Genomic DNA, 23,518 nt, shown 5'->3' on the forward strand with positions numbered 1-23,518 from the left:
AGATTTCACTTCTCACTATCGTGATGACAAAAGAGAATGCCCCTTACCGCACACACAGCTCGAACACACGCAAGCGGTAGCCTACGTACGAGATCGTACCCATCATCTGGACAACTCCGCACTACAGCCCAGACACAATGCCCACATTGCACAGACGTTTATTCTTCACTCTCGCACATGCTCTGGCAGTCTACTACAGTATATTGGGGACCTGTCACCAGTGAATCCGACTGGAAACAGGAACTCGGGAGCCGCTGACCAGAAGACGATCGATTGTGCGCCTAAGAACTCGGATCGCCCGGGAGCTCAAACTCTTCAGGACCTTTGGAAAATGCTTTACTGACTGACGAATACATGTTTTATGCAGGAGCGGCACTGTAAGGAGATTTGTTGGGGGTATGTGAGGCACATTGTGCTTGTGTTTACAGAATGTTGACCTGTACAGTAGAGAATAGCCTCCGCTATTCAAAAAAACACAGTGGGAAAACACCGATGCAAAAGAAGTGATAGCCATATAAATGCCGGCGTAGTGGTGCCTTGGTTTCTCCTCTGTCCATGTTCACCCCGAAGATAACTTATGCGCGGCATCGAGTGTGATGTAACTTGTGCAAGTCGGCCATGGAACTACAGAAATTTTTTTTCGCTAAAGTTCACTCTTGGCGTGTTCTGCACAAAAGCGAAGAGAACACACACTTTGTATGGCGACTCGGTCAGCAATCTATATCACTAACTGATGCAGGTCGTGAGCTCCATATATTTTTTTGTGAGTTTTATTCTCACTCAAGTCGGAAGGCCTGCACCGGTCAGGGAGTGATGCACCAACGACGGTCCACTGGAAGTTGGCTTAAGTTTCTTCGGGTCCTGTGCAGGAGTGTAGAAAGCTGGGAGACCAAATAGCTCATGCTTGAACTCAAGCAGCGAGGTCACGCAAGTAGTGGCCTTACGCCGGTGCTCTTCGTCGATGCGAGGATCGGGAACCATGACAACCTGCATTCCGGCAGCCAGGGCAGCCGTCACGCCGTTGACCACGTCTTCGAACACCAGAACCTGCACGAGACGGTGTGTTTGTTCGCAATACACGTTTCTTGTTATTCATAGTCTCTTGAACTTAGTCAAATGACGCACTATGGTGGCCAGAGGATGGAGTTTCCAGGTAGTCGGAAATTTACACAGCACGTAAAAAATCCGTTGTCTGAACGGCACGTACTGAAGAAAGGTGTTCAACCTGTAGACACGAGATGTAAAGTTGGTCCCCTCCTGAGGTTTCTCCCTTACTTCAAACTCTGGCTGCTGCTGTCTTGTTGATTCCGCATCTTCATGAAGTAAGTGAAAAATATTTAGGAGTAGCTGCCCAAACACTCAACCTAGAAAATGTGGCATGCGCAAGTGCGTTCGTTAATATACATGCGTGTATACACGAGCATTTTGACGCAGTAACGAGGACGTCAAAAGGTGAATGCAGCATAGAAGCTTCCTTATATCTACGCCAATACAAATCAATTCATTGAAGCGACACGCTCTTCTCAGGTTATGTGTCTGCCAAATGTGCGTGTTTCTGTTACCTTCTCCGATGGTGGTTTCCCGTCGAACCTAGACGCCACGACGAGGAATATGTCTGGGTGTGGTTTGCCGTGCTTAACTTCGGGGTTCTCACCCGCGCAGACAACGTGATGGAACAAAGCCAGCACATCATGGTGTCGCGTCATTTTCAGGTTGAACAAGGGCGCAGCAGAACCGGTCGCAATGGCCATGGGCACAGCATGCTCGTGTAGGTGACGCACAAGCCTTTCGGCACCTAGAAATCATGATAAAGGAGGTATACTTATTATTTTCCAAACAAAATTAGTACATATTATACACTTGGAACGCGCTTCAGGAGAAAATGAGCATCGCACACATTCGCAACTTAAGATTTGAGTAGGTACGTGGGGCACCGCAGTAAGCTTTATATCGAAAAGAAAGAGTGGTGCCCATGTATGGCCCCATTTTGTGCCATAGTGTGTTCCATATTTATATTCGTTCAGAGCTAAATGAAACGTGCTCTCTGACTCTCCATAATTGGCCCATTCGTGCTCACCAGGCATAAACTGGGCGCTGGGGGCTGTCTCCTTGTATATGCAGTCCACCGCCACCATGAACTCGTCTGGTGCCAGGGGCAGACCCAGGGCCTCGACGATCGTGTGTGCTGCGTCAGCCTCGGTGAGTCCCAGCACTCGCTTCTTGAGTTCCCAGGTAAGATTTTTCGAGTAGCGTGAGGCCACGGTCTCCACAGCAGCGGAATACAACTTCTCCGTGTCTTGTAGTGGTGCCAAGAATGGTACGTGTATGTACAAGAACGATGAACGCGTTGCTTCACCAGCGTGATTATAAAGAATCTTTCGCCTCATGACAACACTGAATTTTTTCAAGACAGTCAAACAGCGAGAAAATAAGCATAGACAAGAGGATCTGGTCAGCACACGTGCTGCGCAGCGAAGTGTGAAGTACATCTCGAGGTCACGTGCTGCTTGAGCTCAAGAGTGCGTGCATACGAAAACAAACTTATAGGAAAATAGCAACTTACACACACACACACACACACACACACACACACACACACACATACACACACACACACACACACACGCACACACACACACACACACACACACACACACACACGCACGCACGCACGCACGCACCTGACCCATTATTAAGTGTGGCCTGCTGCTAGAACTCTTCTTACCGGGGTAACCGTAAGCGATGTCATCCTGACAAGACACTGTGGCTTTTTGATATTGCTAGAGGCATTTTCACTTGTATCGAAGTTTGCACAATAAGTATGATCCTATGTTACCTAAAAGAAGGCCGTCCAAGTCGAAGATGACATAAGACACTGGCTTGAACTTAGACGCGGGTGCTTGAGGCTTTATGTCTTTGCTGCTTTCCGAACGGCTCGGACCTGCGCCAAAGATGATTTTAACAGAGACACAGAGACGTAAATACACAACATTTATTGTCGGCAGATGGAATAACCAATATAAAAGAAATGATGCTGAACAGAGCGATTGAATGTTCTGAAAAACTCTTGGCACTAGCTCACAAATGTAGAGTGCAGGCTCACTGAGGGTAGAAGAAAATCACTCAGAGAAGTAAAAAAAAGCTGCAGAGTTTAGCCAACGTAATTTGTTCCATATTTAGTTTATATTGCCGCGTGCATAGCTGCATTTAGCGGCGAGATAGCGACGACAACGAAGAACGTGGATTTGCTCGAGAAGCGCAGCGCAGGTGAGTGAAGAAGATGACAGTCTTAGCGGCCTTCTTTTGAGAGCGTCTCTAAGAGTTCCACTGTCCGTGCTTTTAAATAAACCCCCTATATTTATAACCCGCGACACTGGTGGAGGAGCTGGGTACTACCATTTTATAATCTGTTCCTCTGTGAGAAGCCCTGAGTTCAGCCCTACGAGACAGCCACGCGTGGAGACGCCTGTGCACCACTCAAGCCGTCGCTTTCAAGGTATTGAACCAGTATTTGGCCTTTTAGAGGAAGCAACACTTCCGACAGCCACCCCAACTCAAGAAAAGGCAAGGAGTCCTGCACTTCTAACGGTCCAGAATATGCGCATTCCTGAACCATTTGATGGCCGGCCGAACGAAGATGCGCAAGACTGGCAGTTTGAACGGGTAGCTAAAGTGAACTACTGGAGTCTCGATGGAAAGCTCTTCCACGTATATTTCGCCCTCGAAGACGGCACGAAGACGTGGTTTATAAACCGCGAGGCAACATTGACGATATGGGAGGAGTTTTGTCGTCGGTTTCTTGACACCTTCGGTAGCGCGGACCGACGCGAAAACGCACAACGCCTTCTTGAAGGACGCACCCAACAGCTGCATGAAAGCGTCGCCATGTTTGCTGAAGATATGGTGCGTCTGTGCCACCACGCGGACCCCAACATGCCCAAGGCTCAAAAGCTAAGCCATTTCATGGGAGCGTGAAAGAGCATTTATTTGTTGGTCTTGTGCGCAATCCGCCAACAACACTGGTCGGTACCGACAGTCTGATCACCCGGCCACCAGCTCAGCTGCTGGCGCCACCGCACTTACCGCAAACGACGAGTTTTCTCTACGCCACCTAATTAGACAGATTGTGCGTGAGAAGATCGCGAAGGATAACGCAAAGTACATATTGCAGTCACAGGCGCAGGAGTCCACGGTAGCCTCCATCGCTGAAGTTGTTTGCCATGAACTTCGACAAGCGTTTGCCTCTCCTCAGCAACATTCCGCTCCACCGTACCATCCAAACTCGTGTAGCTACGCAGACGCTGTGCGTCGTCCATTGTCTCCAGAAGTATCATACCAGCCGAACGGATACAGCTATGCAGACGCTCTTCGTCGACCCACGCCCATGCCAGCGCCGCAGTACATCGAACCGTATCCTGTGGCAGCCTGGGCTCAACAGGATTCTGCCAGGTGACCCTATATGCGGAAGACCGACATATGGCGCACTGCGGATCACCGACCACTCTTCTGCAACTGTGGAGAGCCAGGGCACATTTAACGTTGTTGCCCACATAATCGAGCTGAATACCGCGGTAGTGCACCTACAGCTACGCGCTGACAGTTCGATGAAAGTCGTGCCCCATTGACGACGACAAGGCTGGCAGGCGGGAAGGCTCCGCTACCTTCCGGACGCGCTCACCATCCCCGGCTCGCTTTGGTTCACCAAGCCGCAGTAGTTTTGATGACGCCTTCAGAGGTCGGTCTTCCAGCCCACGGCGGAGAAACTGAAAGCAGCGACCTCTGGGGGAAGGTTGCAAGCCGTCGAATTGCCGAAAATCCCCCACTGCTGTAGAAACACGTGAGAGACGACGATGAAGACTCGGCCGAGAAAACTGTGACTGCCGACCTCGCTGTGACGATTGATGGCGTTGAATTGACGGCCTTAGTCGATACGGGTGCAGACTTTTCCATAATGAGTGAACGATTGGCAGACGAACTCAATAAAGTCAGGATGGAATGGACGGGCCTTTATATCCGAAATGCTGGAGGCCAGATAATGACTTACACGGGAAAATGTACAGCAAGACTCACGACTGAGAATGTGGCTTTTGTAGCCACATTTCTGATCCTACCAGAGTGCTGCAAACATATGATACTGGAAATGGACTTCTTAAGAGAGTACGGTGCTGTGGTCAACATACGCGATAGTGTCATTACATTCGTCGCTGACAAGCCTGTGACCCATGTTCCAGACCAAGAACCCAGGATGTTACGTGTGGTCGACGACGACGTCTGCGTGCCCCCACTGTCATGTAGTCTTGTTTCCGTGTGTTGCGGCGTGCACTGTAATGAAGACGTTATAGCCGAACACATCACTGCCCTTCTTTTTCGCCAAGGCATCGCCATCGCTCGCGGCATCGTCAGCTTAGTGGATGGGCGCGCAGAGATGCTTCTGACCAACTTCACGAATGAGCGCCTGTACATCGGTAAAGGCACGGCTGTGGCGTACCTCGAAGAGCTCGACTACTTTCACGACTGTCTTCTTATGCAAGGGGAAGCCACAGCTCAATCACCTCCACATACACCACGAGTCGATATCGGTCTGAGTTTAACACCGACTGAAAGATGCCGTCTTATAGAGCTGCTCGACCAGTTCAAGGACTGCTTCTCACCGACATCAAGAGTAGGGGGAACGCCTCTGACTAAGCATCGCATCATTACCGAAGACACAAGACCGATTCGACAGAACCAACATCGCGTCGCTCAGAAAAACTGGGAGTTAATATAGCAGCAAGTCAAGAAGATGCAAGAGGATGATGTAATCCAACCATAAAAGAGTCCTTGGGCATCGCCAGTGGTACTCGTGAAAAAGAAAGATGGCAGCTTGCGTTTCTCCATCGATTATCGTAAGCTAAACCACGTTACAAATTGACGTTTATACATTACCACGGATCAATGACTCTTCGGACAGGCTAAGGCATGCGCACTACTTCTCGTCGAAGGTCCTTAAAAGTGGATTCTGGCAGATAGAAGTAGATGAGCGTGACCGAGAAAAGACCGCCTTCGTGACGCCAGAAGGCTTTATGAATTCAAAGTCCTCCCTTTGTGTCTATGCTTAGCCCCAGTCACGTTTCAGAGACTAATGGATACCATTCTGTCTGGCCTCAAATAGAAAACATGCCTTGTGTACCTCGACGACGTGATTGTTTTTTCGGCCACGTTTGAAGAACATTTAATGCGGCTACTGTCAGCCCTTAAAGCCATACGGTCCGCTGGACTCACACTCAAACCGGAAAAATGCCCCTTCATTTCGGAGAACTCCAGTACCTAGGACACGTGGTCAATCGCGAAGGTATGAAGCCTGATCCAGATAAAACTGCAGCCGTTTCAAAGTTCGCAAGGCCTGTTTATGAGAAAGCAGTGAGGCGTTCTCTGGGTCTCTGCGCCTTCTACCGGCGATTTATAGCAGGTTTTGCACACATCGCCTCTCCACTCACCTGCCTCACAAGGAAAGACGTTGCGTTTGTATGGGATGAAGAGAAAGAAGCCTTGTTCGAGCTGCGACAGCGTCTACAAACTCCACCCATCCTCGCTCAATTTGACGAGAATGCACCAACAGCCATTCATACAGACGCCAGCAATGTGGACCTAAGTGCTGTTCTTGTCCAATGCCAAGATGGTGTGGAGAGAGTAGTTGCCTACGCTAGAAGAACGTTGACACGCGCCGAGTCCAACTACTCAACAACGGAGGAGTGTCTGGCTGTCGTTTGGGCAGTTGCGAAGTTCCGCCTGTACTTATATGGCCACGCTTTTCATGTTGTAAACGACCATCGCTCTCTTTGTTGATTGACCAACATGAAATACCCATCTGAACGTTTAGCACGATGGAACTTACGGCTCCAAGAGTACAACATGGCCGTAGTATACAAGTCCAGAAGGCAAAACTTAGACGCCGACTGTTTGTCAATGTCACCGATTGAATCACCGGCTACAGAGGATGATGAATTCACAGGTTTTTTAGGAGTTGTTGATGCAGCTATCGTTTCTCGGCAAGAACAAGACGATCGGGTGCTTAACTCGCTTATAGAATTCTAGAACGAACGAGCCGCGTGTTTTGGAAGAGTGTTTTTGAAAGAGCTTATCGTCATTCTGTTTACGGGACGAAATTCTGTAAAAAAAATTTCTCATCAACAGGTAGAAGCTATTTGCTCGTAGTTCGTAGTTCCTGAAGCTCTCCGCAGCAAAATTTTACAAGCCTGCCATGACGAAGCCACTGCGGGCCACCTCGGTTTCACAAGAACACTGACACGCGTCAAAGAAAAATATTACTGGCCTAGAATTGCAGCAGAGGTAAAACATTACGCCCGAACATGCATTGACTGTCAGTGGTGCAAGGTACCACCTGTCAAACCCGCTGGGCTTTACATTCTGTGCCCGTGCCAGAAACTCCTTTTTCTCAAATCGGAATGGATCTGCTGGGCGCATTCCCAACATTTGACAGCGGCAGCAAATGCGTTATAGTGCAGATGGACTACCTCGCCCGATAGGCGTAGACCATGGCGATTGTGGGTGGCACTGCAGCTGAAGCGGCCCAGTTCTTCATCAACAACATTGTCCTGAGACATGGTGCTCGAGCTGTCATCGTAACAGACAAAGGTACCGTTTACCGCCGAGCTTTTGTGCACTGTGCTTATGCTCAGTGGCACAGCGCACAGGAAGACAACAACTTACCACCCACAAACAAATGGGCTTACAGAACGACTTAATCAAGACAATCACTGACATGCTTAGCATGTACGTCGACGTGGAATACAAGAATCGGGACCTAATATGGCCGTACATCACATTCGCGTATAATACGGTGCACCAGGAAACAACAAAAATGATGCTGTTCGCACTAACTCATGGCAAAGAAGTTACTACAATGCTTGACGCCATGCTGCCTTACGATTGCAATGATTCAGACCCAGACGCCGCATAGTTCACTGAGCGCGCTGAGGAAGCAAGGCAGCTTGCCCGCGTCAGAATAACGAACCAGCAGCAACTTGACGCCCAACGGTACAACCCTCGCCATCGATTCGTCATTTATCAACCAGGAGATAGAGTCTGGGTTTGGTTTCCTGTATGACGACGAGGCCTCTCAGAGAAACTCCTACGCCGATACTTCAGATCCTACACGGTTTTGCGCCGTCTTAGCGACGTGACGTACGAAGTCGTGCCCGATGCCTCCTCCTGTTCGAAGCGTCGCCAGCATATGCCTGAGATTGTGCACGTGGTCCGCATGAAACTTTACTACTCTCAGCGATGTAAACACCCGCTAGCCGCATCTCTACGTGGGGAGCATCGGGACGACGCTCACTCTGACGGGAGGGTAATGCCGCGTGCGTAGCTGCATTTAGCGGCGAGATAGCGACGACAACTAAGAACGCGGATTTGCTCGAGAGGCGCAGCGCAGGCGAGTGAAGAAGACGACAATATTAGTGGCCTTCTTTTGAGAGCGTCTCTACGAGTTCGACAGCCCATGTTTTATTAATAAACCCCCTGTATTTTATAACCCGCGACAATATACAAGCTTTGGACATGATAGCGTTCTGCATGATGTGAACCTATAGGTAAGCTCCTAAGGAAGTTCAGTCGACAAAGATTGCGCCAGGGACTCTTTCTTCTTGTGGTATTTGCGGTGTAAAGATCCGACGGGACCAATGTAGTTAGGATCAAAGAAGATAAACTTCTGACCTAGTTGCCTAAGAACGTTCATAGAAGCCATAATTCACTTGAAAGGTAGCGCATGACCTGTCCTCTTCCTTGGTTTTTTTTTGTTCGGCTGTATCCAGACGACGGATTAAATCACGATTCGACCCCGGGGATTGCTTACTACGTCACCATACGGCACCCTTTCTCGCGTCTTTACTTCAGTCAGTGCGGAAATATTTGTGAAACGACGGAACTTGGCATTCGCTTGTAGCGTTGATTATTCCCTGTCGAGTAAATTCTGGCTGCGGAGGGATCAGAATCACGTTTCATGTCACGTGACTTATCTGTCCACGATCGCATTCGTCGTGCGAATGAACCTTCTGGTGCTATGGCCCCAGTCCTAATGTCATTGAGTTTCTAGCTGTTCCATCAAAACGTCAGATACGTTGCATAGGCGGGATGCACATATACTTTTAATTTCGAAAAATCCCGGTTTTTCTTGAGATGCTTGAGCTGGCGAGTATTAAATGATCGGCGATGCGAACAAAACTTTTTGTGGAGCGACACAGCTCTTTTGTGGCCCTAAAGTTGGATTTCTTTGTTCTTTGTGTGAGTAGCCAATTCATCAATTTTTTCGCAAATATATTGTTATGCATTGACAGAGCTCGAAAAAAAGTCCGTTCTCACTTTTTTTAGCCGCTGCCGGATAGGGTGGCAGTCCGAATAGCTCTGGTTTGAAGTCCGCGAGCAAATCGATGCACAGGGTTGCCCTATTTCGGTTTTCTTGGTCCATCCGAGGGTCTGGCACCATCACGACTTGCATTCCGGCGTCCAGGGCAGCCGTCACACCAGCGGGCGTGTCTTCAAATACCAGAACCTTATTTCGCCCACAAGATATAACAAGAACATTAACAAGATATTATGGTGAACAATACCATAAAATAGACGCGTGTAGCACTGAGCGCTTAGAAAATTGTACGGGGTCTTTATGCATTCTCGTTAGACAATTCGATGCTGGAAGCTGTCTGCTTCTTAATCGTTATATTAGTCCTCCACCTTTCAATTACGAACGGAAGCGCTTTGTGCACCTTGCCTTGTTTTGCATTGTCTTTGTGACTAGGTCATCTATGATTAAGTGATGATTTCATATGTAATATTGACATCGTTAGAAAAAGGCTTTTTGGTGCTATGTGAAATGAAGATGGCGTCAGAATACATGGTGGTCTATGACGTCAGGATGACGTTCCGTGTGACGTAATTACGTGGTGATGATCTTTGCATAACTCGAGTTAAATTTGCCTCAAAGGCACCGCCAACGTGTTACGCCGATGACGTCATAAATTTTTTCGCTTGATGAGCCATCGACAAGTTATAAAGCTAGAGAAACCGAAACGCATGAATTACATCGATGCGTTCTCTACTTGCATTGACGCAACGCCTTTTTTTACTGAAGTTGATGTAAACATGACAATATGTTAGACAGCTGTGTGGACGGAAAAAATTTGCTGTTCGTTAGAAGTCAGTGTATGCTGCAGCATTTCACAGGGTACGACTCACTACAACCCCAAGAGGTATATCTTCGCAGCGGACGGTGCATCGAAGCTACTAAGATGACTGACCAAGCAGCTTAGCACCTCCACCAAGGACATGACGGGAATATTATTATTATCATCATCATCATCAACATCAACATCATTATCATTATCATCACCATCATCCTGATTATACCCACTGTAGAACAAAGGCCTTTCCGATGTGTGCCACTAAACTCGGTCCTGTTCTTGTTGCTGCAACTTCATACCCACAAACGTCTAACCTCATCTGCTCACTTAACTTTGTCTCTCCCCTTCGCCCGCTTGCCTTATCTTGAAATCCAGTCTGTGATCCTTAAAGGGCTGCTGAAACCAAACTTTGGCATAATTAAAAATTTTGTTGAAGCGCACTAAAAAACGGACGGACAGAAGAGGCTCATAAGGACAGCGCTTGCTCTCAGAACTGATGGTTTATTAATCAGAAAAGGTATTCAAAGCGGATACATGGTCTTTTGCGCATGTGCATCAGAACAAGGTGCAACAGAAACCACTCTTGTCAGGATTACAAAAAAATTGTATATAATATTTATCATTTGTTATATTTTACAAGTACTAGGTGTCGGGATAAGTGTTAGAACAAGTGCTGTCCTTGTCAGCCTCTTCTGTCCACCCGTTTTTAGGGCGCTTTAACAAAATTTTCAATTGTGATTGTAATCCAACTGGCGCAACTTGCCAGCTTGCGGCTAAAACTTTGCCGTCATGTTTTTCTGCTGCAATGTGTTGCTTGGAGCCTCTTAGTCATGACAGGACACATCGTTTGCAGCAGATAATTATTTACAGGCGCTTCATTATCGATCAGTGTCAGTTTCGATTTGAAAGAGCTCCAAAAACTGGGTGCAACTGTCGCCACCTAGCGTGTGCAGCTTTTGACTACGTCACCACACAGAACTGTGACACAGTTTCGCACGGTACGCATCAAGAATTGCTTTCGAATAGGAAACGGGACTTCAATGTCACTAAAATAAAAATTTTCTAAGCGTGCGCCATGGGCACGCACTCGCAACCAGCGTCCGAAAAATAAAGACTGCGGAAACAAACGTGGCCAAAGAAAAATGGCGGCTATGACATCATCATAACTAGTTTTGTTAACTGCAGCGTGGTGACGTGAGGGTAGTAGGTGGTACCCAAAGGGTCCCTTTTCATGGTGTTAATGGCACGACAGTGTTGAGGGCTCACGCAAACTTCAAAATTATTTTAAAATACCTGCCCAGCAATATTCGCAGTTGACATTTTGCGGATGGGATACAAATGCTTCTGGGAATAGACCACAGAGGCTTTGTGTCAGTGCCCCGTTAATGACCACAGGTTACCTTGCCTTCACGCCAAGTGCCCTGCCCATGACCATTTTTTTCATCTTAATTTCCACTACGGTTTCCTTAACACCCTTCGTTCCCCTATACACTCCGCTTTCGTCTTGTTCCTTAGAGTTACCCCTATTTATTTACTTTCTGTTCCTCGAAACGTCGCCCTCAAATTAGGTTGAGCTCCCTTTCTTATCCTTCAGGTTTATGGGACATAATTGCGAGCAAGATCATACAACGCTGCTGCAGTACAAGTGCGTTCCACCTAGCACTTCGTCATTGACATACTAAGTCATATTTTACACCGTGACAATACCTTTTCGGGGGCTGGATGGTCATGAAATTTGGACGCTGAGATGAGGAAGATGTCGGGGTTTGGTTTGCCATGTTTCAGCTTCGGATCACCACCCGATATAAACGCATGGTTGAAGAGTGACAAGACATCTTCGTGGTGCGTCATCTTGAGCCCGAAAGAAAGTGGCATGGAGCTAGTGTTGGCCGCGATAGGAACGCCATGCGCATGGAGGTGGCGTATCAGCTGCTCGGCGCCTGGTGGTAAAGTGAATTGTACGTTTGGTAATGCTGTCGAAATTCGGCATTTTTCAGTTGAATTGTACCTACCATTAGAGAAGGTAAATATATATATATATATATATATATATATATATATACTACTTGTTGATATATCCTGATGCACCGTCAGGATACATCAACATGAAAGTGTTGCATGATGGGGTCCACCAAGTCCTAACTGACGTATTTCCGTCAAGCATATGTCGTTGTTAAACCTGTGCAGCATCAAAAAAAGTGAACCAGAAAAAGAAAATTTGGAAATAAGGACACGCGAGCATCAAACCAACGACCTATCAAGCCGTGCCAATAGGCACCACGTGCTCAGCCAACTGAGCCATCGGCAGCTACCGAGATCACACCTTTGACACTCCTTGTGCTTCTCACACTCCTTTGCTCTCTACCCGCACTATTCGCTTCTCGCTCAAGAGAGTGGATAAGATAAGTACTGCATTATGACACTAACACTGACAAAGAACGCTCAGCCCTTCGGCTGCTCATTGCCAGCATTGGAATGGACACATGCGTTTTAAATGTTTCGCTTCTGAAGTGGCTATTTGGTGCATATAGGCCTTGCCTACCCAACGCAGCTTCAACTGTCGTGAATAGCTTGTCGACTTTTTCACTGCTGCGGCAACCTTTAATTTTGTATGTTGAGTATAACTTTTTTATTATACTTTTCAGGTGACCCAAGGAGTCGGGCTTCTTTTGGCATAGTTCAGAAACTATATAGTGCGGCGAATGTACAGCGCAAGCGTGGCCACACAGAAAGCGTGCTGCGGGCATTGAAATAGCTTCGCATTGCTTTTGAATATCCTTCGGCAGCTTCGTAATTAGGTTCTTTGCTTATCATGCGTGTAATTACACTGCAGCGTAATTCTCGAAATATGCAGCTAGGCTACGCACGCTGGCGCTCTCTTGTAGCGACTGCTTCATCCTGTATTCGTCACAAAACTTTGTTATGAGGCGCTAGATTCACAAATGCTGCTAGTGCATGCATGTCCTTTCTAATTACTCCCTTGGTGAAGCGAGTGATACGACTGAAGCTTTTAAGTGGCAACATACTTTACGGGGCTATACATGATTTTCAATTTTTATCCCTAGGCACGCCAGACCTATGTACTGGGACAAATTTCTTGGCAAAATTTCAAGAAAAATGGCGACTTTTGGCGTCATTTTGCTCGCCGTTTGACGAACCTCACTCAAAATTCAGCGGCAACCCTGGCCAGGCTTACGATGAACAACTAATGGCGTGTCTCTCATCGCATCAAGCATATATAAAGGCCAAACCCTGGGAACGTGTAAGCTTGAGCTACTACGGGAGCCCTACCGAGTTCACAGTGAGTAACTCCACTGATATCTGTGGAGCTGTATACAAGCTAGCAAGTGTGCACGTAGATAACTTCTCACTATTAAAAATGTGCCCTAAATTGCGTGGTATCTGTTGCCCAAGCTCCGGAGGCGGTTTAAATCAGCATTGCCGGAAATGATTTGACGAGCCCGGCTGCTCCGTCCAAAGGCGCAATTCTAGACAAGTTTTTCTAAACAAAATTTTATTGCATAAATAGATGGACATCGAGTACAGCCACCGGACACATTAGAAACAATCATTAAGGTCTATATCCTCAAGCGTGGTAATTTATCGAGATCAATGCTACCTAACTTTAATGCGCAAGCTTCGGTAACGTATGTGTAGAAAAGAAAAGCTGATGACTTTTTGTTCGAGGAGACTCACCGGGCATAACTTTCGAGTTGGGTAGTGAATTTTCGTACAAGCGGTCCAGTTCGTACAAGTAGTAGTCCTGACTGACCGGTAGCCCCAGTGTGTCAATGACGATCCGGGCTGCATCGGCATCTGGCATTCCCATCACTCTCTTCTTCAGCTCCCACGTGTACGTCTTTCCGTACCGTCCGGCCACTTCTTCCACGGCGGCTGTGTACACCTTGTCTGCGTCTTCGAGACGAAAGATGTGCGAAATTTACTTAGGGGCACGTTAAATAGCTTCCTCACTTGATAGTATATTACCTAAAGGAACTGGAATAAAAAAAGAGAGACTTGATTTGGTGAAGATGATCAATGAAGAATCGTGCTCGCTGTAATACATTTGAGAAAGTTGAGCTCGTCACATGCACACAAAAGAGTAGTGGTAAGAAACAACAACAACGGTGTGATGATATGCTATAGACTAAATAAACAGTTCCATGTTCCGCTGACGGGCATGGATTTACAGATGAATGATGAATAGTAATGAAACTAAATTGAGACGCCGCACAGAGGGCAAACACAACATGTTTAAACCTCCAGGTACGAAAGGCGAACAGTGACCACACTATAAGAATAAATAGTATGAGAAGAAATACAGTAACAATACACAACCATGCACTAACGGGTGGTTTTCTACTTTCCCTTTCTTATCGCTTCTACCGCCTTGCCGGTCTCCACAGACCTCAATCGCACTACTTGTATCCATGTGCTTCGAGTTGTCGATAAAATCGCCCTCGCGCTGTGAATCGTGCTTCCTGGTGAGCTCAATTAGTAAAGCAACCACCCCGGAAAGGCATTTATCCGGAAAGGCGTTTCTTGCTGTTTCGGTCCCTGGACCTGAACGAATTTCGCGGCAACTAAGAGGACTGTCTTTCTGAGCAATCCACACGGATTTCCTTGTGGCTTCGTGCTACTAACGGGTGGTAGTGTATTTTCACTTTCTTAACACTCCCGCCCGCTTTCGGGTCTCCGTCGAACTCCTTTGCAATAAATAAGTAGTTTCTGAAGCAACACATAGCTGAAATGTATAATAACAATACTTTATAGCATAAGCGTATTGATGAAGCGTTAGTGCACTGCTCATAATCGCGTAAGGCACAACTTGAAGTTTCATACTGCCAGTGAAGATAAATTGAGTGAGAACGTTCTGGTGCAGAGAACAATGTATAAAATGTCGCTGCTACTTCTGCAGCGAGCAATTTCAGTGAATGCTATATTCCTAAAGACACATCTGTGTGTTTTTGTGTCTTAATTAAAAAAACAAAAACAAAACAGCAGCAAATGAACAATAACAGCGAGTACTCCACTACAAAACATCGCGCAGCCCGTTTGCAACTTTGGGGTAATTAGCCCATCCTTTAACAGCTTATAAGGGTTTTGCTGGTTGGAGACGGTGCCATTAAATTTAATGTGCCAACAAAAATAGTGTGGTAGAATGGTTAAATCAAGATTGTCGATTGACTAGCAGCAGCACGATGTACGCATTTTGTTTACAAGTTGTAGGTGAAGAGAAGCGGATGTGCCCTCTCTCGGGAGCGCATCTTTTGGGTTCTGTACGTAAGGTAACGCTGGCACGCTCGTAATAGGTTAGGCATCCGGTGCTTTACCTTGAACACCATGCGGATGCCTTCCTTGGTATCTCCGTGAATACCTTTAAAATGAGAGAGCTCTTCAGAGCTAAGACAATAACCATGGAGGACGACAACGCCTAAAGGGGTCGTGAAGCGAAAATAAAGCTGTCCGGTTCTAATTTTCCCTGCTTCAGTAGATATTCGGCATGTCAATTTTGACGTATTTCGTTTCTATATCCAGCCTATAGTTAATGATGCCCGTTTTAAACCTCACCTTTTTCGGGCTCCTAAACGACCGTGCGACCCTACTGGGCGCCATAGGCGTCTTCGGTGAAACACGCGTCTTCGGTGAAACATCATGTAACAGAACTTATAAACCATGTAGGTTAGCTCTGTTTTTCTCCAAGTGATGGATTTATAGGAGCATAGAAAAGAAGAGATTACATGGCGATTTTCGCGTTTTGAGTGTGTATACTGAGGAATAACAGCGAGAGTGATCTTCTTGTATCCGCGTTCAAGTACATCCGGGCTTCGTCACATGTTGCCTTCGCTCACTCGGCGCAGCATCCGAGTATTTTTTTTCTGTTTTACTCGTTATGTTAGACGGTATTTTACTGCGTGTTTTGGGGGGCTTAGCTCTCGCTATGCCAACCACGTGCGTCGTAAGTCAGGGTCACACAGCCTAAAGGGGCTCTCTAAAGCTTAAACACATCGGTGCCGAATGCATAACTCGTTGTGGCGCTCGCCAGGACTACGGCGAGCGGAAGTGACTTCTGAAGGTTGCCGCCACATGATTGAATAAATGTAACGTTAAATTTCATCACAGAACTGCATCAAAATAGGAATTACTGCGTGTTTTGTTTTAATTAGCATGATTTTTCTCTCAGCGCGATAGAGAATAAAGCTCTTCGACCTTTCCAACTTAAAAACTGCCCAGCTGGTCAAAGGATGCGCCGAACGCAATGTGCTGAAGGAAACGCGCTGGAGACGCTGGCGCCATTAATGAAGAAAATAAAATAAAGAACTACGTAACAGCGTTCATATATACACGTAATTGCAAAAATAAATATCCGTAAAGCTACAAAACAATACAGAAGCGTTCGCGAGCTGGCTCGTTTCGCACGTGTCGTTCCCTCTTCAAGTACCGCCTTGTTTGTTACCATAGCAATGGCATCCTTATTACGCTGTGGGTGATTCTTGAAAGAGAGAAAAGAAGATGAAACTGAGCCGCGTAATTGTATGCATCACGGTGTGACACCAGCGACACCTTATTACGCAGGACGTAACAGGCAATATGTCATGCTAGCTTCCTGTACGGTAGGGCTTTCAGTTCATTTCATTGGACAGCCTTCCGACGTCAGAGGGCGAGAGAAACACGGTAAGGTGAGCCTGCGAAAATTGAGTTGAGGGTAAGCATACATTTTATTGTATTTCAATATCTCTACGCTGAATATCTTTGCACTGCGTGGCCCTATCAAAGCCGTTTTTTCGGCCCTTATCTCTTAAGCCGTCAGTGTACGCAACCAGCTAGAAAAACACGTAAAACTATGAAGTCGCGAAAAGTGTTAGATGGCCCCTTTAACACGGTGAAAAGAACGTTTGTGAAATATTTACGCCACCATGATTGAAACGGTGTGACTCTAGGAACCTCGATCAGATATGGCTCAACAAGCATCACTGCGTCGCCATGTTTTTTCGACGACAAACATTCCTTGTACGTAACTTCTTGCAAACAATGTGGACTATATGCGTATCGCATGCTTGATGGCACGGTGTAGCATAAGTGGCTTGGCGGTGGTATCCAATTGAATTTTTTATGCTGTATGATGCAACATATGATCATTTTATTCTTGACAAAGTACCGTGTGTGTTCTGCCTATTCACTCTGGTTTCCACTGCAAGCCCTCTCACCCTCTCCCTATTCACAAATCTATAAAACATGCAAAATTTGGTTTAGTGAACTGTCTGACGCTGCGCGACAAAACAGCAAGAGTAGAATCTTTTCTGTTCGCCCGTCTGTCTGCGCATAACGAAGCCTCTGTTTTTATTCATAGCGTTCAGAACAAAAGAAATGCAATAGGTAAATTGATACGCAGTACTGCATTTGAATATGCCACAACTTAGCCGGCCTCTGACGTTACGCGCCAGAATCGTATCAGCGAGCGGCCACATTCGACCGCGGAAGCGGCTGAGAACTACGTGCTTCGATCACCAGGGCGGCGCTGTACGAACCACGATAAATATAGCGCTGAAGCTATGACACACGTGCGAGAAAGGAGCAGACATTGGCTGAGCTCAGAGGTCAACCGCGTGCGAAATGTTGTTTTCTGTGCTGGTACTGCGAGGAGTAGAGTGGTCGCTATACCATACTCGCCCAAGGAGCGCTCGAATATAATGTGATCCTACTGAAAACACTGAAAGTGCATTTGAACAGAGAGAAAGTACTAATCGCGCATTGACCAAAGTTTCACTTTCATCAGGCTACTAAGAGTAATATGAAACATGCAATGTTGCTTGTAACGAATGCATGAGTATGGAATCGTAAAACTATTATGAGCGAATAGTAACGCAGTGAACGTTCAGTACATATGACGAGACAGCTATAAATACTCATTATTTGAATGTTTATTTGTTCAAGGTGAATGCTTGCTTTTGCTCGATAAGCAAGAGACGCGTCGTGGATTTGATAGTGTTCGAAAAAAAAAGGCCTTTTCAAAGCACTGATACCCTAAAGTAACTGCGATCAATAATGCATGCTTCAACTTGCAACTGCTTTACTGTGTACGCTAGTCTACACTTGTGTTGATTAAGCCCCAAAACCAAGGAATTATTCATGAATGAATCGCCGTGTTGACTCATCGAACACAATGTGCGACATAAAACGCTTGTTATAGTAAAAATGTCTTTTCTCACGCAATTAATAATTTCTGATGTTCAAGAGTATATCGCTATAGCATCACCAGGCTAAATTTGTTTTCCAATCCGTTTGATGATTGCTTGGGAATCATTGTCCGTAAAAGAAATTCAATTGTACTGTCTTGCAGTTCCTAATTGCTCCCTGCCATCTCTCGCCACTCAACTACACTGTGACACCGATTATTCAAATTGGCTAATGGTTCTCGCATATTCAATAAAGAATACTGATGGACACTGTAAATTTCAAAATGTGTTCGGTGAAAGCCTCTGGCTATTCAATGGTGACTATTCCACCTCTTTTTTGTTTTTATTTGTTATATTTTTTGTTTTTGTTTCTCTTCCTCCTTTACACTCTCAGCAACGACGTAACTGCGGATCGAGTGTGACGGCGAGAGGCCACAGCTGGCACCATTCAAGGGTATGAACGGATGGACACCACCAGTATGAGACATTGAAGGCTTTCGCCTTAAAATCATGTTGATTGAATATGGTCTGCTCGACTGCTGAAACTTGCGGGCGCTTTTGGGGATGGCTAGAGCCATTCAGTGCTGCAAATAGAGAAAGGTTTTAGATGCGCTATCTAGATAGTGGGCTTCCTAATAAAGCCATTTTCTGAGGTATTTGAGCCTAATGCCGAATGGGAAAACCTGGCACTGTTTAAGTGTTCAGAAAACGTGTTGAAGAAACAATTTTGCAATACACTACCTCGAAGGGTCTTTGCGACTGCCTTAGTTTCTCTTCAGATTTTGGCAGCATTTATTACTGGGAATGACAGAATGACACCAGCCACATCATGAATCACTACTCGTAAGATCTTTTGGGTGCCCTCATTATTCTTTAAACTAACGTCAACAAACGGAAAGTTTGAAATCCGCATCTTTTAAGTGTGGTGGTAAAAATGCAGAAGCTAGGACAGGATACCCTTTAGTAAATTCTAGCTCGCGATAAGCAGTATAGCCGCACGTTTCAATTTCGCTGATTAACCTTACTGGGCGCTGAATTCTTATTTATCGACATTCTGGAGTTCGGAATAGGTAATATTTGTTCGCTGCGCTGACGTATTCCCAGTTGTCAAAGGAATTTAAAATAGCCGCTGGCACGCAGTATCTTATTCAGCACATGAATGATGTTCTGAGTTAAGAAAATGCAAGCTGCAGTGCCTAATAAGTATTCAACTGACCTAAAACCACACCATCGAGGTCGAAAATGACGTGCGTAACAGGCTTGAATCTTGCTTGCTTGTTTGTCTCCATGGTTGGTCGGTTGGTTGACCCTGGTGATGATGATGATGGTTACTGGAAGAATGGCACAACCCACTACAGGGAATTGGCCACCAGAAATCTAAAGAAGTAGGACCTCTGACACAAGATAATGAAACAAAAGGAAAAGAAAAAAGAAGAGAGTGAGAGCGCAGGTAGCCTCTGTGCTTCATGTTGAACTAGCCGGTACGCTGGTTTCGTAGCGTTGTTTCTAAGCACGCGCGCACCGCGACTGTACAGAAGCCGCACACGATGTTAATTAAAGTGCAAAAACACAATGCTAATCATAATAAGGAATTCCCCAATGATCACCAAAGCCTAATAAACTGCTCGATTAAGAAGGCATGGATAGCTCATGAGTGGAAGATTGCTAAAATTATATCACTGCTTAAAAAGTGGTGGGCCAGCTTTAATATTGACAATATAAGACCAATAGCATTAACATCAAATGTTGTGAAACCTATTGAAAAGGCCCTTCATTGTCATACAATAACATTTGTTAATGAACAACAGCTGCTGAGTCCTAGTCAAATTGGCTTTAGATCTGGACATTCAATATGGACTGCGCACGTAGACCACGAAAGTAATGTGTACAATGCCGAGCATTAAAGAGTACGCAGCTTTATTTATTTTTAGATATATGAAACATTCAATAGTGTCAACACATTCGTTGTAATAAATCATTTATGGTGCAACGGATTCCCTGCTTTTACTGAAGCATGGCTGACCAAATTCTTAAAAGAAAGTAAGTTTTACTGCGTTGAGGATGGCTTTTCTTCCTGCAAGCAAAAACAGAGGCGAGGCGTCTCTGAAGGGTCAGCACATTCACCAGCAATATTTAACATCTTGATGTGTACTATTCTCATTCGATCTGGGCCGCAGGCTTATGTTTATGCGGACCACATTGCTTTTTTTGCTATGGTTGCAGGCAAAACCTCTTCACAATATTTTGCAGTCGTACTTGAGTGAGGTAGTGAATTGGCTAGACGGCCTACAGTTCAGTCCTAATACCAATAACTGTGATATTATTGTTCTTCCCATTAGCGATCTGGTGAGAATATCTCTTACAAGCAGCACGGTATCCAGCAAGTGGATTTAATACATTACATCAGAGTTATATATAATGAACATCTAAACTGCCAATCTCATATTGAATGTATCACAACAAACGGAGAGCGGGCAACGGTTGCCTTGCGCAGGCTGAGCAGCCGGGTGAGTGGCTCCGGTTCCCTCGGCATGGTTCGTCGACGACTGCGCCAGCTCGACGACGTATGCAACGCGATTGTGTTGGTTGGTTGGTTGTTACTGAGAACCCTGGCACAACCAACTACTGGGAATAGGCCGTAGAACGGACGGTGCCTTATCATTGAGATCTAAATGTTTTACCAGCCGGGATGTTTAGATGGGTATGTTTTAACAAAAAACAGATTGGTAAACAATGATTAGATATAGAATGAATAGAAGTAATAAAAAAGAAAACTCAGCAAGCTGCTATGGTTGAGAATAAAGTGAATTTAAGCCTGAGCTTAACATTCTATTCGTTTTGTTTCCTTTACAAAATCGAACACAGCCTCGCAAACGTTCCTGTGGCTAAATCCCTTTTGCGTTGCTCCGAAGGAAAGGTCCACCGGAAGGGATGAATTTAAAGCAAACCTACGGAGAGGTCTTTCTAACAGTCATTTTCTTTGATTTGTAAATAACCTGTAGGTTAACAAGAAATGATGCAGAGATTCACTCTCGTTGCAGTGAAGGCATAGGGGAGATTGTGCCAGGCCAGACCTGTGTTGATAAAAATTTAGTGGGAGGGGGTGGGGGATTCAGCATCGTAGTCTCGTTATTGATATCTCCTCCATTCTAGAGGAGCACCATCAATTTTTCCAAGAGTGGCACTTCAGATAAAAAAACTCTGATGTTGCCAAGCGAGATTTTTCAAAATGATCGGATATGACAATTTTTTCATAGTGTGCCACGGCGATAAATACTAGCGTCGGCAATATAGAAAATTCGGGACCATTATGTGAGGTCACTGCGTGTGCATCTGCATATTCATTGAGAGTTAAACCTTTGCGCCATGGCATCTGCACCAAGTGAATGGCTCGTAAATGTATTGGGGCAAGCGCAAAACATTTCGAAAAGTGTTGGACATATTAGACGCAGTTAGTGAAATAAACGCAGACAGGCAGTCTGTAAAATAAAAATGATAACATTTGCTAAGGATTGAAACAATTTCCATATAGCTGAGAGAACTGCAAGTAATTTCGCTTGATAAAGAGGTATAAAATCAGGTAAACGAATTTAAGAAGATCAATCTAACACTGAAGATTCAATTCCGACTGCTTCCTTTTCTTCGCAAACTTAAGCATCATTTGCTATCACGGTGTTTATTTCTAATCTTGCCTAGTGTCGATAGTTATAGCGCGAGAACAAAACGACGACACAGAGACAAGAAGGACACGAAAGACACGAGCGCTATCTTGTCTCTGTGTCGTCGTTTTGTTCTTGCGCTATAACTATCGTCGTGCCATACCAACTAGCCCAAGCTGCCACACTTCTAAGTTGCCTAGTGTCTTTCGAAATGCCACTTAGGTACCCACTGGGAAGATTTTTGCAATTATTCTGAACTATACAGTCAAATTCTATTTTAAATGTTTGAATAGGTATTCTTAGTCGTACTTCACGAAGGTTTACTTGCAATGTTTCCAAGAGCTTCTGTACGACGATGACTTGTGGGCACCTTAATCTATACCACTGTTGGTTAAAAAAAGGACGTCGGATCATTAATGAAAACATACCGTGACCTCCTCTGTGGGGATGCTTGTATTTTTAGGTAGGTACGGGCCGCCAGTATTTGAAACCTTTCCCGAAGTAATAACAGGCGCGCTTCCCTATATAAAATTAAAATTGCGACAAATTCAGAGAGCCCAAGTCGTAATCGTAACACTTCGCGTTCTAGAAGTACCAGTGGCTGAATTTTGTGGGCGGGTGCTCCAGAAAACAAGACACAGCCAACCTGCAATAGCGGGCGAATAAACAAACGGTATGTCATGAGCAGCACACAACGACGTAAAGCCGATCGTTTACTGCTGAGTCTACGAAGCATCTTAAGTGCCCGTGCTCCTTTAGCTGCCACATTTTCTATATGCGGACTGTAATTGAGGTTTCTACTACAAGTCACTCCTAAGTATTCAATCTATTTCATCTGTGGGATAATGTCCGGTCTGTAAAGCATTGAAATCTGCTCTGGAACACTTAGCGACAAAACTAAATTTGCTCTTTTCCTGATGTTTATTATATATTAATGTCATCTGACCACGTGTCCAGAGCGTTCATAAGAAACTGTAGCATCTGATATAGTGTATGTACATCTGTAGTTGTAACAAAAAATGGGATGTCGCGTCAGCGTATACATACACCTGAACCTCATGTTGTACTGGAATCGTGCACAATAAAACATTAAATAATGATGGTGATAGTACCAAAACCTTGGGGGAGACCTTTAGTTTGTTTATACTGTGAGGATGCCAGATTAAGAGCAATAAAATTTTCTAACTTTTAAAAAGAAATAAACCAAAGCCACGAAGTAATTTAGTAAACCCACGTACGTAAGCCAATTAATTTGTTTAACGTGTAAGCTTTAGCAATATGTAGAGCTACTCAGGTGGGAACATGTAGCAGAGAAGATGGCTTCTTCTTCTTCTTGTCTTGCTTTCATGCGTCGTACTTAATGCAGGGGATTGACTGAGCATTATGTGAACCTTTTCAGCATTCTCTTTGCAATACTTCTCCTATAAGCTAGCAATAGCTAATTTAATAAACGTATGTAGAAAATGACAATTAAAATATTTGAAAGATGAAGAATTTAGGTCGATAT

General features: G+C 45.3%; 1 protein-coding gene across 1 annotated transcript; it reads right to left on the bottom strand.

Annotated features, from left to right (window-relative positions):
* Nucleotides 1-752: 752 nt before the first annotated feature.
* On the bottom strand, nt 753-19,725 carry LOC142767088 (uncharacterized). Its single transcript, XM_075868310.1, has 8 exons — nt 19,569-19,725; nt 13,872-14,090; nt 11,883-12,115; nt 9,361-9,550; nt 2,837-2,941; nt 2,078-2,296; nt 1,563-1,795; nt 753-1,047 (listed from the first exon to the last, which is right to left on the bottom strand). Exons 1-8 carry the CDS (start codon nt 19,639-19,641, stop codon nt 781-783), a joined length of 1,539 nt encoding a protein of 512 aa, XP_075724425.1. The 5' UTR covers nt 19,642-19,725; the 3' UTR covers nt 753-780.
* Between the last annotated feature and the right edge of the window lie 3,793 nt (nt 19,726-23,518).

Source organism: Rhipicephalus microplus, chromosome 7 (genome assembly GCF_043290135.1).
Source record: "Rhipicephalus microplus isolate Deutch F79 chromosome 7, USDA_Rmic, whole genome shotgun sequence".
In the NCBI taxonomy this organism is placed as follows: domain Eukaryota; kingdom Metazoa; phylum Arthropoda; class Arachnida; order Ixodida; family Ixodidae; genus Rhipicephalus; species Rhipicephalus microplus.

Coding starts and splice junctions, on each gene's coding strand:
- LOC142767088 (XM_075868310.1), bottom strand. CDS start 19,641: ATGGAGACAAACAAGCAAGCAAGATTCAAGCCTGTTACGCACGTCATT. Junction 2,942..9,360: donor TCCGGCAGCGGCTAAAAAAA/GTGAGAACGGAC, acceptor TCTTTGGCGCAG/GTCCGAGCCGTTCGGAAAGC. Junction 1,048..1,562: donor GGAAACCACCATCGGAGAAG/GTAACAGAAACA, acceptor CGTCTCGTGCAG/GTTCTGGTGTTCGAAGACGT.